Here is a 17,099-nt window from a genome sequence, read left to right on the forward strand (position 1 = left end):
ACGCGTATTAACATAATGCGTGACTTCGGGATAATATTAATTAATCAGAGTTGTTCTAAGTTGAGTACCAAAGAATGATGTTGACGACTTTAATGCGTCGCGCCAGACATCGCACGGAAACCCTCGGGAATTCTTTAACGCGAACGTGCGTTTCTACTAAAGCGATCGCCGTTTGTGTACCTATTTAATAGTATGCGGTGCCATCGCGGTAAAGAATTTTCAAAAAAAAAAAAAATAAGTAAATACAATTTATCATACACTACCATATTTTTAAGTTTTTTTTAAATATGACAATATTCGAACAGCGTTTCATCCGCAATCCTATACCTCGTCGCCGTTTTGCCGGACGATAAACATATTATATATACATTATTACTGAATTATTAATACTAAAGCATACTATTCTCTTATAATATAACGGTGATAATATAATATTACAGTGTATAGTTATAATATGTGCATGTGTCTTACCGAAGTTGGGTAGGCCAATATGGTGTGTAAGCAAAGCGCTAAGGCGATGATGGCGACGGCCAGAGTGTTGCAGCGGGCCATCTCGTCGTCGAGGACTGTTTGGGGACGTCGGATGAAAATTGAATAATATACGTGTGTATATTATGGTATAATGATATAATAATTATACCGGAAGTGTTTTGCGGGCGTACGGCAGATGATGGAATAACCAACAGATGATTTGGACGCCGTGCGTGTCGTTGTCCGTCGTCGGGTCACGGCGAGTATCTATTATATAGGTACACCGCGAGTGCCGTAGTACGTGTGAATTCGGTCGAGAGCCTATAAATCGGAATTTTTTTTAATAAATGTATACGGTCTTTCGACCAATACTGCAATATTGAATCTCGCGAAAACGAACCACGTCTATTGTGTAATATTTTAATTTACCGCCTATGTATATATAATGTGTATATTATATGTAATATGCAGTTGGATGTGCAATATAATGTATTATATTATATCATACGACGATGGTCGGAGACTTGTGTTCCGCGTGAAAAGACAGCAGTTGGACACAATCGTACCGTCGTCGACGTCGGCCGGATAAGTGAGGTGTCCCGAAATGCCGGCGCCCATATATATACCGGACGTACGCGCGTACTCGCGCACCGCGGCGACTCCGCCTACGTCGCGGGCGCACCAACCCTTGGCGCGGCGGTGGTGGCGTTCGCGACGAAGGCGACGACCCGCGCCGTGTGACGACTATTAGTTTTGATATCATATATTATCGTTATTATTACTATATGATGCACCTCGGTATCTGGTAGTATTATATTAATGTGTACAAAAGTATAATATATTATATACATCACTCAATACAGGTATATGTAATACGTACTGCGCTGCGTTGCAAGGGACGAAATAATGATTACGTGACAAATATATATATATATATTATTATAATAAGGGAGACTGATGCAGCTGTCAACGAACATAATATTATTATAGTAATTCGCATCGTAACAGCAGTACAATGAGTGTATTAAAACCGCTGGTGTAGGGGTAAACGTGAAGAGCTTTTTTCGTGCAACCACTACAAAACGTGTGCAATGCGCGATTGAGATTCCCGTGTAACTAACGGCGTAAAATAGCTGGAAAACTTTTCGAATGACGCTATTGTATTATCGTAATAATCGGCAAATTTTTTTGAAGAAACATTTTGATAGTTACAAAAAAAAAGAATTGTTGTGTATCGTCTCGATGTGCCTACACAACACAATCAAAATACAATTTTAAATATTTGTATTTTTGTACTTTAAGTTAACGGGATACTAATTAATGTATTTAAGAAAATAGTTTTTCGAGTAGGTAATCGCGGAATCCCTTGTCCCCCTCTCACTCGTGCAAATTGATCTATTATTGTAATTAATTATGTGTGTATTATACATTCGGTATTTCGTCCTGTTCACGCATTTTGCATAAGTGATATTTTATTTCCATGTCACATACACTGCAGTGCTTGAAATATTTATAACATACAGTTTTCGTTTTAAAAGGTTTATGAAAATATTGCACTTCTTAACATCTTACATTCTAAGTATCACTCAAAGATTATAGGTAAATGTTTATAAATAAAATTATTTTAAGACAATATACATATATTTTTATTTTATACAATTCGATTGTAAATAAACTACAATGTGCTGTAAGCTACTTAACTTAATTAAATTCATAAAAACTTTTCCAAGTTTTCTTTAAGGAAAATAAAACTTAAAAACACGTGTTCGATAAGTTATGTATATCCAGAAAAAATTAATATACACAATGTATTTTACATTAAAATATTCATTCAACATCTATTTCAAATTCAAAACGGCTTTCAATTTATTGCAATAATTTTTGTGCCTAATTAAATCATATTATTTTTAGAAGAATAATAAAATTAATTCTAGTAATATAAATACATAAAAGTATTAACATAATTATGGCAGATTTTTCTTTATTGAGCTTTTATACAAATATTTATTACAATGCTACAGTGATAATAAACAATATGTGTATAATCAAAACATTATGATAGCAATGGTAAAGTAAATTTAAATTCAAAACATAAAAATAAATAAAATATTTAATCGAATGAATGATATTTAAAAAAAAATTCTCAACATTTGCTATTCAATAACATAAAATTTGAACTGTGATGGCCATTATTTTTAATGTTGCAGTCTATAGACCATAATAAATCAACCATAAGTGATACATACGAATTTCACTTTTATAGAACGTATCATAATTTATATATATTCGTTCATAATAACAAACATAATATGTCTATATGTGCGACGTACGTTAACGATATTTATCAACACAGTTTACATATCTGTTTTTCCGTATCTTCACAATTTTTTTTTATTATTGTCATTGATGCGTTTCTAATACTTTTTGACACATCAACAACCATTTGAGTAAATTTGTACACACACATACGTGGGTAGTTAAACGCCAAGCTATAAGTCCTTTTGACGCGATGGAGTTTATACCGTGCAGGGTTATCGCATATATCATTATACACCGTTGTTTTGTAACCTATTATTAGTATTATTATACTTCCGCTGGCGCCTCATACAGCCATACACATACGTCTATAGCCGAGGGATTAACTCGTTCGCGGCTTATATACAATACAACTGTCTTCCGCATCCGGTCTGAACGGAAACATCATGAATCCACTGCGCGTTATACATATTATATTTGCATATTACTATAGACCATCATGGAAATATTATTATAAAGAGTATATTGAGTATTTTTTCTAGTTATGAAATAAAATTGTATAATATAATAAAGCCATTATAGTCATTACTATTATTATTATTATTACTTTTATGATTATTTATACTACCTAACACATCTAAAATTAATGTATAAATTGTCTGGCAACATGTATTCAAAGTAAGTACCTATATGGAAACAGTTTTTGTCTATCGTACCTTATACATATAGACTATATAAGCATGCTCATCCCGTTTTACTTCTTCAATGCAGTTGTTCAAAATCTGATTTTTGGAATTTTGAAATATCCTATTACAAAATTTTAGTATATAATCTATCAATATTTATAATTTATAAAAGTACTTCAAATATTTAGGTAATATATGCAATATTAATATTTATTTATTTATAAATAGTCGATGCAAAGTTTTATTTTGTATACTTTTGTAAAACCATTTTTAAAGACTATTATCCTTTTAATAATTTAAAGAAAAAATAGAGGGGATATCATTTTAAACACAGAAATATGCATTTCCATGGGATTGCTACCTTGAGCAATAAAACAAATTAAAAAAATTATAAACCTGGTATCTAAGTATATTTAAAAATTTAAAAATCAGAATTTGAATTAATTTATTATTAAATTAAAATAAGGAGTGATCATGCATGACAAATCAGTAAATCACCCTGTACCCTATACAATAGTGTAAATAGAATTTGATGAAATCTCGCAACGATGAATTACACAAATGCGAGAAAGGACATGACGTTTACAAGTGGTATTCCACGAAAGTTAATTATTGAGATCTATTGTTACGACCAGAAGACGTCATATTCAACATAAGCAATATCTATAATAACAGAAATAGGTTTATTTTTAAAAAATATATTTGAATTATCATTATTAAATAAATAAGATGTTGAAAATTGCTTTGTTGATGTTATTATACCCATAATAATACCGGAAAATAAAAAATTTAATATATTTATGAATTATTTAACAGGAAATTCTCATGCAAGACTTCTATATGGTGGGCAAAAATTACAAGTATAGTTTTAAAAAAAGGCAAATACATGTGAAAGTTTCAATTCCAAGCACAAGCCATACGCATCATCTAGACAATAGATATTATCTAAAACAATTCGAATCCAAATGGCCACACATACAACAAAAAAACAAAAAAACAAATACATTTAAGAAAATTGCATTCATCGAATAATATAAACAAATTTTAGACTAATAAAACATCAAAACCACCCAAATTAAAAAATGAGTAAAATGCGTAAGTACAAAAAAAATTATGAAAATAAATACATCCATCCAAATAGATAGATAGATGTATTTGTGGGGTATAAGCCAGTATACCTCCTAGTGTGGCACCTTGGATAAATTAACTATAAATAACACATTCGAGTTACGTCAAAATAATGATTTTTTTTTTATTTTATATTTTTAAACGCACTTGGCTGATACCTTATAAATTATAATTATAAATAATAAACGCACGCTATTGTTTATGTAAATAAAGTGATAATTGCGATACCAAAATAAAGATCTGTCAAACCATTAAATTTTAAATCCTCTGTAAAACACAGTTAATTTACTAACATAGATTTTAATATAGGTAAGAATCGTAAGAGAGTGTTTAACTATATTATTATACACAATATACATGAGTTTACAGTGGTCCTGCCGCAGCTATTCATTTGATGACATATGATAATGAATTACTCCTAAGTACCTATTACACACAATTAGTTGTTAATAATTATTATAATGGGTTCAAGTACTTTGTGTTAATTTGCCATATCATCATCCTCATACTTTCATCGCCTTTTAGTAGTTAATTTTAAGCTCATTTTTTATTTTTATTTTATTATAAAATATATCAACAATCAATAAAATTAATTTAAAGAAAATTGTTATATATATAAATATATATATAGAATTTTATTTGACATAAATTATACATTTATGCAAACATTTGATAGATTATTATATACAAATAATAGTTTTAACAAAATTTTTTTTAAAAAAATGTATGGCATTATTGTAATTGAGTATTTCTCAAAATTCAAATTTCAGGATATGCTGGAAGAGTATATTTATTTAAATCCTTGAAATAATCATGTTGCAGTGCATCTCTGGCATTAATGCGTTTACTTGGATCATATATTAACATATTCTATAAGAGAAAAAACAAAAATAATTTTAATCTAAATCTAAATACTTTTATGTAATTAATTACTTGAAGTAAATCCAACCCTTCATTATTTATGTTTTTGACAGATTTCTTTAAAATATTTTCACTCCATTTTGGGAATAAAGGTTGATAGTCCTTAAATTCTGAAACACCTGGCCATGTTTTTTCATTCGGTGTAGTCAAAATCCTAAAATAAACAATATATCACTATCATTTAAAATAAAATATACACTTACAATTAAAATATAAAAAATTAAAAACTTAAGTTACTTGAGTAAGTAGATAATTGTGTAGTTAAAATCTAAGAAATTAAAACTTAATACTTAAGTTTTGTATTGCCATTTGCCACGTTACAAATCCTGACAAAATATAAAGAGCTCTAAAATAAATAATGCTAATTTTTTTTTTCTTAAATAGGTTTATAGTTTTTGAGCAGAACGATGAATATATTGATTTTATAATGCTGTAAGGATGGTTTTAATTTTAACTTTTTTATGTCTGTTGTCACCCTTTAGGAAAGTAAAAATGCTTTAATTTTTAACTTTGAGGACAGTTTTAAGTAAAAAAATTTGATCTAGTTAATTCCTAATTTGGATGAGGATTGAGGAGTCAAAAGTAAAAAATCCTCTATATTTTTAAAAATAGTTATGGAAATTTCATGAAACCAGATAAAATCAATTTCAATTTTTTTCTATTATATCTCAAAAATAAATGATTGTTGAAAATTAAAATTTCCCCTAATATTCATATTAACACGTAACAGACATGAAATAATTTTCAAAATTTTTTTGATCTTTTTGAATTTTTTATTTGATATGTAAAATATTTAAATATAAATAATATATATAATACAGTTTTAATTTTTCAATGAAAAAAAAGCTTGAAAATTGAATTTAAGGTTCCTCGTAAGTTTTTCATATACTAGAAAAAGAAAATATCGATAATACAATTTTTTTACAAACGTTCAAAGCTTAAATGTACACGTAACTGGCCAAAATTACAACTATTTAAAAATTATTTTGCACCTACATAAAAAGTTCAATTTTTATAGTTATGGCTTAAAAATATAATAGAACACATTTTTTTTTTTGTATAATATGTTTTAAGTTTAAATTTAAATAAAATTAAATATTCAACAGAAAAATAACAATTTTAGTTAATTTATTGTAATTTAGTAATATAAATAGTGAGACTTGAAACTTTTACATATATCACTAATTCTATGTACAAAGTGCTATTTTTAAAATACCTAATTAGATTAATTTTAATCTATTTTAAGCCTATTTATATCACAAACATTCTCATACCGTTCTACGGTAAGTCGGTATTAACTCAAAAGTTTATAACAATAATATATGATATAAATATGAGTATTATACATCATTATGATTAAATATTAACAAAATAATAAGTGCAATATTTTCGGTGAAAATTAATTAATTTTGACATATTACTACGAGTAGTAATATAATAAATTAGGTACTACAATAGCAATATAAAATATAAATACATCGTAGAATTTAAAAGATCGAAATTAAGTTTAAACATATACACTTAAAGTTTCATATTTTTAATCTCTATACCATCATATATGGCCATGGAATATATTTTGTGCTTATTTAGTTTATCATAACCTAACCAGGAAAAATATGTGATTGCATAAAAATCCGCACTCTCAATACTTATACATAATATTATTATATTATTATAAACAGAAAATATTTGGCTATTATTATATATACCCAAACACAATAACGTGCCTATCTGGGATATGACATATACTTTTAAAAATAATCAAAAAATACACGTGAATAAAAGATTTATCATAAAATAATATAAAAACTTTTAAAAACCAGTAATTAATAAAATTTAAGCCCATAGTTTCCACTACACCGCATAGTTGTATTGTGTTAGGTTATCTATGTGGAAGCGCTTTAAAACTCTGTAATAAATAGGCAATCTTAATTTAATATAATAAAATTAATTGTGCTTACCTGAAAATATGAAAAAGTTGATCAATTTCTGAATCTCCTCGAAATAAAGGTTTTCCGCAAGACATTTCTGCAAATATACATCCTATGGACCACATATCAATTGGACAGCCATAACGTTGAGTGTTTAATAACACTTCGGGAGCCCGGTACCACAATGTTACTACCTAATAAAGAAATTTAAAACGTACTATAAGAACATGATATAATTCACAATCAAAAAGTGTTAAATAAATACTTCGTGTGTATAGACTCGAATCGGCAAATCAAATGTACGACTCAAACCAAAATCAGCAACCTTTAATATATTATTTTTAATATCAACTAATATGTTTGGCGGTTTTAAGTCTCTATGCAATATTCGCCTTGCATGACAATGATGTATGGCAACTAACAACTATAATCAGTGTACAGTAGATCAGTAGGATTTTTAGATTAGGTGAGACATGTCTCAAAATTTACCTGACAAGTTAAAGATCTAGTAGTAGTCTTATCTAAGTGTTTTTTCCGTCCTGAGGTAATTAGTTTTTTTAAGTCCATGGGTAGAAATTCGAATACTAAATATAACCGTGTGTCATCCATGAATATTTCCCTTAAACTTAATAGACTTGAATCAAATGTGCACGTAAAAAGTATAATTTAATTAAAATTACTTCACAATATTAGGATGGTTAAGCTCCTTTAGTATACTTATTTCTCGGATAGCTGTTGCTGGTATACCTCCGTCTTGGATTTCCATACGTATCTTTTTTACTGCAAAAATTTCTTTTGAACAACGTTCCATACATTTGTAGACTACTCCATAACTCCCTTCACCGATATTTTCTAATTTATCATAAGCATCCATAGCATCGGATCTAAAAAATAATAAATCAAATTAAACCTAAATTATTATATTACAGCGAAGCTTGTTTGTCCTTCATCAATATTTCTACTGGTGTACATATTATTAGTAAACTGAATTCGTTGTCGAGACTGATAAGTCCCTATACGTTCCTCGATACTTCAGTTACCTCTGTACCACACTGCCAACCAATTAAACTCGATATGTGCCTATTTTTGTCAACGACCACCCGATGTACACATTAGCACAATACTCATTATCTCTCTTCGTGAATTATTTAGTATTATATTATTATAAATATTGGTTTGTAATTATTATTATAATATATTTTTAGTTAATTGTATAAATTCACCTAACAGCGTGAATCGAATATTAATGTTATCATTGAGTGTATTTGCATCTACTATTTGTATTACAAATATATGCGTCGTGATCTTATACGATATCACACTTAACGGTTTATTCTTCTATTACAACATTTTGATGTTTAAGCCGTACAGCTAACTTTTTTCTTAGTATTTACTAAGTATACGATTTATGTTATTTTTTACTAAAAAAACTAAATATTACTTAATATTTAAATTAATTCTAAACTATTACCAATACGTATTACTAATACGGTATAAATAAATTACTATAATATTTAGTATGAAGATAATTATTAAATTATATGATCAGTGGCGTATTCAGGGGGGGCCACAGGGGCCATGCCGTTGGCCGTGTTTACTATTTTTTGTTTTAAAGATTTATATTTATTTGTATACGCGAACGCATAATACATATGACTTACGCCACTGCATATGATAAACTCTGCTTACTATAAATAAGCTCATTTTCGCTCAGAATTGTTCTACATACCTATAAGTGATGATTTATCATTGAATTCAAATTTAACACTAATATAATGATTAACTCGATAATATTACTCGAATCCTACTATACTTCAGAGCGGTTACCTACCACTTTTTAAAATTACTTTTATCCGGAATTTCAGTTTCTATTTCCATCCATAATTATTACCTGTTTGTATCTCTATTATAGAGTTTTTTTTTTTTTTTAGTTGTATCTTATTTAGATACTCTTCCAAAAACCAAACTAATCAGTTTTTCACAATCAACTATTATTTCATTTACAACACTACTTTTATTAAATTTAATTCACCGGCAGATATGGTAATAAAGATTAAAGATATACGCATAAAGAGTGAATAATCTTTAATTATAGTTTTAACGTTATAGTTCATAATACTTTTTTGTACTAAGTATAAATATTAAATATATTCAAAATATATATTTTTTTGGATGTACCTACTTATAAGTTATAATATTATATTTTCCTAGTCATTTTAATTTTTCAAATGTATTATTAAAATTGAAATTTTATATGTGACAAAACATCGATACCTATCCATAACTCATTATAGATGCCTATTCATAATTAGTTAATAGTATTATTGTATTAATATATAATTTCATGATCTTTAAATTTGCAATATCCATGTATAACGTACATGTAACATTTTATAAAATTTTTAAAATAAAAAATTACAGTAAAATTAAAATATACAAGTTTATTTATAAGTATTAAATTACCACAATATCAGTGTACTCTATAGACTCGCCACTTCTCGACAAACATACTCACAAGTACATTCAATTTATAATAGTAATGAATGGCGATTGAGAATGCAATTCGTTTTGTTAACAAACTTGTATAAAAACTGAATTCGCTCTATAATTCAAAACCTACTGCTTATATTGTATTTTTCAATCATAAATTCATACATTAAACACAATATGGTTTTCAATATAAATACTGAAATAAATATGTACATAATAATATAAAGTCAAAGTGTATAATGTGGTATTGAATATAATGACCAGACATTTTGTAAAATTACAAATACGTTTTAGGCAATATATGTTATCAATTCAAACAGAAATATCCTCGGCAAATAAAAATAATTGATATTCTGTCATCAATTCCGTACTCATTATTTAGTTTTGTATTGTTGTATCAGTATCATGTGTTAAATTTCATGTTATAAAAAAAAATAAATAGTTAATATATAAAAAATAATAAAATATAATTAATTTTTAAAAACATCTTTGATATTGCAGAAAATATCTATACATTAAATTAAATAACTACCTAGTCAATTCTAGGTACTATATTGTCCTAGTACTATATTGATTATTGATATTTTATAAAATGACTAAACAATAAATAAAATGACAGAATTTTACACTATGACTGTAAGGATCATCTATAAATAATTCATATTTGTTTCCTTACCTTTCTTACCTTCTACTTTTTAAAAACTTTAAAGTGTATTATATTATTTTTTTAATAATTAAGTTCAGTAATAAAAATAAACGGGAAACTTGTTTTTATAATACGTATAACACAAAATATATAATATATTTTACTAATTATTATTGTAAAACTATTTAAATGCATCGATTTTTAAAATGAATGATCAAAACACTAAAATATTAACAAGACATATCAATATCCGAGTACAATTAAACAATTAAATCGTTGAATCTACACAAGAAAATAATAAAACAGAATTACTTAATGATACGTAGCACACTGCGCAATTATTATAATATAGTAAATAAAACAAATAATAATTTGAAATTAATTTAACGTCAAAATTAATCATGAAAAATATTGCTTATTTAATATATGCATACATATAAGAAATATAAAAAAAAAATACTATTTTAGAATGCTTTTTTGAATCTTTTACAATTTTTTATCACCTCTTGTACAATGAAATAATATGAATTGCATAAATAATATAAAACTTTAACCTATAGCGAAATTGGGTATTATAATTTTAACTAGATAATTGATAATAAATCTTACTTTATGTATATTACAATACTGCATGGCTAATCGATTCACCAATTCTAAATATTCTTCAATTTATTCGTATTTCTTTGTATAACTTTCTGTTTAATAAACAATTATAATCAGATGTGACATTTTTACTAATATTTGTAATTTAATATTTCAAGCAACATGCGTCATACACTACTTTGCTTTATTATAGGTACATATAATTAAGTTGAATTATAATTTATCAACATATAAGAGAGAATACCGAAACGTACTCAATTATGTTATAGTTTTTACAATAACTAAATATTTTTTTTTAAATTATGTTGTATAAATAATATAATATATTGTATACAGCGCTGTTTAGTCTTTAGTAAAACAATAATTACTATCGTGGACTTTTGTTCTAACTGTTCTTGTACAGGGGTAAATGTCCGGGAGGGTTTGGTACGTTTTTTGAATTATACATATGCATAACAATTACTTTAAAATTAAAATGCAACAAAACTTTTAGCATATTATAGTGTTATATTATAACTTAAAATGTATTATTCATCAAAGTGAAATAAATAATAAGACTTTATTCTATAACTATAATAATGACTATAAATGCAACTTTCAAAACACGAAAACTATTTTTGTCATGTTCCGCGTGAGATGAGTATAAAAAAGATACTACAATAATATTTCTACCATTGTACCGTTGTATCTTATTATTTAAAGAACAAAAACATGTAAAGTTCTAACTAAATTATTATAATAATTACACTTATTGCTATAGTTATATTTAAATCTTATTTTTAATATTTTTTTTTTTCAAGATTTTTAGTAGTTTTGAGTTTTATTGCTTTAAATATTTTTTACTAGCCACTAAGTACTGCTGTTTTCATAGATAAATTATGCACTAAGAGTTAATTAAATATATAATTTTATTTAATATTTTATTAAAGTTAGTTCGTAAATTACACAAAATAATTCCTTATTGATTATCGATATACTTTACAAAACAGTATTTAATTAAGCTTACTTTACTGCAGAAAATAGAATATAATCAATTATATTATGCAACTTGGCAACGAATTTCTAAATTCCTTTATACTTGAAACTACTAATATTTAATATAAAAGTTCAAATAAGCACAATTTATCATTATCTCAATAGTAAACACTTTGCAAAAGTTATTTTATTAACATATTTTAATACATTATTTTTTTTAGGGGGTTAATCATGTTGAATTTATAAAAAAAAAAAATGTTTAATTTCTGTAGTTGTGTTATCCAATGTGGCAAAAAAATGTAAAAAAATTGTCTTGTCATATCCATATAAAAAGATAAAAAGTTACATCAAAAATCAAAAATTCAATAAACATAAATTTGTTGTACCAAACAATATACTCCATTATGTAAGATCTCTTATACTTCATAAAGCATTTCAACAAATGTATTTTACTCCTGTAATTATAGTTCATCGGAAAAATTCATTGGCATACATGGCCAAATATTTATGTTTGTACAATATGTATTAATATACGATCAATAAACTCGTATATACAAATTACAATACATACTTTATCACCAGGAAATTGTTCATTAATTTGAATAATTTCTTATTAAAAAATTGAAGTTTATAGTTTAATAACAAATTAAAGACCTGTATTTTTTACTATAATGTGGTTACCAATAATCCCAAACTATCCATAATAAAATATTTGTTTAGTTTCTATCAAATACCTATACTGAAAAAATAATCGGTAAAAATTGTTTATATAATTATAGGTATGTAAACATATTTTATCACTGTTTCTGTTCAAAAATAAACTCACATAGTTACATCACCAACATATATCCAATCCATCATAGTATTATTTGCCCTATGGTTATTATTTTGTTTCAATAATCAATCAAAACAATAATAATAATAATTTAAAATATTCCATTGACTCATTTAGTTCATAAAATTTTAATATTTTATGTTTTTGTGATGATCGTGATTCATTTGTTTATCCGATATTATTTCCGTAATAATTAACTCGATAGTGTTTATACATACATTGTATACATTATAGTTATACGTTTATAGTTTAGATAGTCCTTATACAAATCATTTGAAGTTTCAGTTACAAAAAAATAAAAATAAATATTTATGACATAATTTGGACAGTATTTCAAATTCAATTTAAAGAATTTATTCGTTTCAAAATTATGTGTTTCTTTGATTGGCCATTTTTTAGACTTTTAAAGTATAGAAGAAGTGCACCGAAAAAGTTTCATATTGCACTTCAATAGATTGGTTGAATAAAATGAACAAATATAAGATACTTTAAAATATTGATTTTTAAAATTCACAGTAGTTGAAAGAAAAGCATGGAAAATAGCAAAATAATAATGGACTAAATATGAATGTGATTGTACTGATTGTGGCTAACAAGACCTTAGGTAATATCGAGTTAACTAAACACTGTTCAGAATCTTTTTTAAAATTAAATATGCTGCATCGTTACGTTTAAATATTACAATTATAAAAATATAAACGAATAATAAACGAAGCTACATTAGTATCATACAGGCCAATATAAACCATAAGCGCACATTACGATTATCTATGTCATCTGATATTTAATACTTCATATCAAACTCTGTATAATTTTTAATTTTTTTTTTAATTTTCTTCATTTACATAGATTAAATTATTTTAAATTTACGTGTACGAGAAAACTTTTAGCCACTAGATTTATGGATTACCCTACTTTATTGTACGTGTAAAATTGTATAACAACAGCCAAGTTTTAAGGATACTCAGCATTAATTTAGAAAAGCTTAACATCGACACTACATACGTAAGGCCAGTTTTTGAATTAATTCATTAAAAAATCATTTCATAGACTATTTTTAAGCAATTATTCCGGTCATATATATTGTCAGAATATTATAAGCTTTCTAAAACTCCAGTTGTTACAATATTTAAACAAGGTAATTTTTATAAAAGAAAAAATAACCTTTGCTGCTTTGAATAAATTATTGAAATATTTCTAATTTTTACGTAAGAAAATTATTCTTAAAACAAGTATGAAAATTTTTTTTAAATAAAATATAGTTCAAACTAAAATTCATACAACTTAAATTTTAATTTTAAATGAATTAAGACTTTTATCATCCTATAAAAAATTGAGAAACATCTCAATCGTATTCCAGTATCCACTATACCTATTAAACAAATAGAAACGCACAAAAAATAATCATTAAACTCAAGTTTTGATTGATATGACACTTATAGAATAATTTTAATTTAAAAATCAGATAGATGTGTATTGTATAATTTATATATGATATATACTTTATCGGTCTATAAATATTTCTAGTTTATAAAATATAATGATTTAATTTAATTTTACTAAAAAATTGAACAAAGTAAAATCGATAGTATTTGGTTCTACCTAGTCTGATAATTATCGTTTGAAAAGTATTGACATAATAGTATTAAGAAGTTTTATTTTCTATTTTTTAATAAGTTAAAAAACTTATAATTTAATATATTTGCTTAAATTTAAATAAGTGAATTATTCAATTAAGCTTTATTATTCTACATTATTTTGTTCGGTCAATTTTAAATTTTATAGCATTTTATTATGAAAACATTGAACATTTTTAAAAATAATTAATTATACATTTTAGACGATACCTAAGGTATTTTATTAAAATACATTATATTAATTTACCTAGTTATAACGTATAATCAACTACAGGGTTAAAATAATTTTTTAAAAACTTAATTAGTGTTTTTTTTAGTTAGTTTTATTACAATTGCAGACAACCATGTACAGATCACTTTCCACGATAACTGATTACTTTGATGTTGACAAGGTCCTTGAATTTTTTCAACATCTAAAAGTATAAAAATATTTGATGTGATAAAACATAAAATCTGAATATAACATTAATTATATTTAAGATTTAATTGAATGATTGTTTAAGTAAATGTTTGATTGCTATATAAATTTCTAATATATTAACTATAAATTATAATTTTTATAACTTGTTTTGTTTAGATATTTAAGAGTAAATTAATTATGTTTTTAAATTTTTTTGAATACCTAATATCAAATTTAATCTAATAGAATGAACTATGAATATATATATTAACAATAAATAAAATATAAACCTATATCTTCTTTAAATTCTCTATTTTGCAAATACTCTCTATATACAATATGTACTTTGCAAGTTTTTTTTTTTACGATTCTTCGTAAATATTTTAAAATTGAAGACGACAGTCAACAGACGCATTTCTACAGGTTAGATTTATACAAGTATCTGCGAGTTGTTTATTTTTATACTTATTTCTCAGTACCAAACACCAAACGTCCAAATTAATAAAGATTGAAAATTAAGTCTTATGAATTATTTATTATTTTTTAAACGTAATATAAAAATAGTACCTTTAGTAGGTATTAGTTAATAAATTATTGATGTTTTTATATTTAACTATGTCACACACCTACTTTAGTTTCATTCAGTGTTCAATTCAACTTCAAATGTTTTAGGTCTGATTATATACAAATGCGTCTTAAATATTTGAAAAAAAATACGATTACTTACATTCGTTAAATATATACCTCAGAGCCGCGTTTAACGGGGGGGGGTGCTATAATTATTATACCTTACATATACTATGTACATATGAATTACTAATAATATTTTATTTACAAAATCAACATTCAACTTTTTGTTTATTTTATTTGTAATATTATTAACGAAATGAGGCTTTAAGTAAAATCGAATATTAACGATTTACAATATTATCAACATAACAAAAGTAAAGCGGACAAAATCTATTTTACCTAAGAAATATAATTGACTATTGTATACTATATAAATAAGTTACTATTATCTTTTATAAGATTATATTTTTATAGATTATTTATTTGACTTTTTAATTTAACATTATGAAGCTTTTATCCGTTATTGGCATTAATAACTCACATACCAAAAATAATATAAATGTCATTATACACAGTCGTAAACAACTGTAGCAGTTTCATTTCACATTTCACTAGGTATTTCACTACATATTATATTGTAAAGAATAAATTCTTGTATCTATAAAATATTTTACTTACTTTTAATAATAATCTTTGACAGTATTGTGTTCTAACAGTTTTGTTTAGGTATAAAGTATTGCTGTCGTGTCTTCCAAGATAATATACTAAATATGTGATTTTCCTCCGAATCTCATTTATTTACTCGATTTACTCGAATATACTTGTATATACTATATAGTATATTTAGTATTTTGTAGTAATCATTGATTGTATTCAAATGCTAAAATTAACGTCTTTCCAGCTCAAATATAAACAACCTGGGTAAATAACAGTAAATAATACAGCTTATCAATGGTACTCGTTCGCTATTAGTTCACTATTAATTAGTTTTCATGGCTAAATATTAAATATTTCAACGTATTATAATTGTATTCCGTATTACACAAACATCGTAAAACGTTTAATTTTAGTATCGCGCGATTGGCACGAAAATAGGTATACCATCACAAACAACTCGTTTAATTCCAGAACCAGACTATATTGTCCTATAACATAAATCATATCAACAAAATACTAATTAGGTCCATCAGCTGAGCGCCCTGAAAATAGGGATGCCAACGTCCCGTATTATACGGGAACGTCCGGTAATTCATGACAGTGTCCCGGTGTCCCCGTAACAGATCCAATATCGTAAAAATGTACCGTATTATGAAATTCTCGTCCCGTTTGTCCCGTAAAAATAGAATACATTATTGTTTAATATATATATATATATTCAAAATGTGTTTTCAAATGTCAAGACAAAAATGCTAAGGTCTATGCATAAATGTGTCCGGTCTATGCATTAACCTATTAAACAATATGTATGTTATTTAGTTGGTATATGAAACAAATGGATAAACATTTAACATTTAACATTAAAATATTGTTTCTACAAAAAATAGTATATT

The 17,099-nt window shown here is 25.7% G+C and overlaps 2 protein-coding genes across 4 annotated transcripts in view; both read right to left on the reverse strand.

Moving 5' to 3' along the window:
• LOC132931830 (uncharacterized) overlaps positions 1–1,083 on the reverse strand; it is a 42,265-nt gene extending 41,182 nt beyond the window's left edge. The window contains exons 1-3 of one of the 3 annotated variants that reach the window (XM_060997864.1): positions 872–1,083; positions 641–792; positions 472–566 (exon numbers count right to left, since the gene is read on the reverse strand). In XM_060997864.1, the coding sequence (XP_060853847.1) occupies positions 472–552 (81 nt within the window). In that variant the 5' untranslated portion in view covers positions 553–566; positions 641–792; positions 872–1,083. Of the gene's footprint in view, positions 1–471; positions 793–871 lie in introns of all 3 variants that reach the window. The other 2 variants (XM_060997863.1, XM_060997862.1) reach the window with 2 other exon arrangements.
• Positions 1,084–5,300: 4,217 nt separating this feature from the next.
• Positions 5,301–8,267, reverse strand: LOC132918069 (cyclin-dependent kinase 1-A-like). The gene is made up of 6 exons (XM_060979139.1): positions 8,074–8,267; positions 7,883–8,018; positions 7,659–7,817; positions 7,424–7,587; positions 5,475–5,616; positions 5,301–5,411 (listed from the first exon to the last, which is right to left on the reverse strand). Exons 1-6 carry the CDS (start codon positions 8,265–8,267, stop codon positions 5,301–5,303), a joined length of 906 nt encoding a protein of 301 aa, XP_060835122.1.
• Between the last annotated feature and the right edge of the window lie 8,832 nt (positions 8,268–17,099).

Source organism: Rhopalosiphum padi, chromosome 1, assembly GCF_020882245.1.
Source record: "Rhopalosiphum padi isolate XX-2018 chromosome 1, ASM2088224v1, whole genome shotgun sequence".
NCBI lineage: Eukaryota > Metazoa > Arthropoda > Insecta > Hemiptera > Aphididae > Rhopalosiphum > Rhopalosiphum padi.

Coding starts and splice junctions, on each gene's coding strand:
- LOC132918069 (XM_060979139.1), bottom strand. CDS start 8,267: ATGGATGCTTATGATAAATTAGAAAATATCGGTGAAGGGAGTTATGGA. Junction 7,588..7,658: donor TTCGAGTCTATACACACGAA/GTATTTATTTAA, acceptor TTTCTTTATTAG/GTAGTAACATTGTGGTACCG. Junction 5,617..7,423: donor CAACTTTTTCATATTTTCAG/GTAAGCACAATT, acceptor TGTTTATTTTAG/GATTTTGACTACACCGAATG.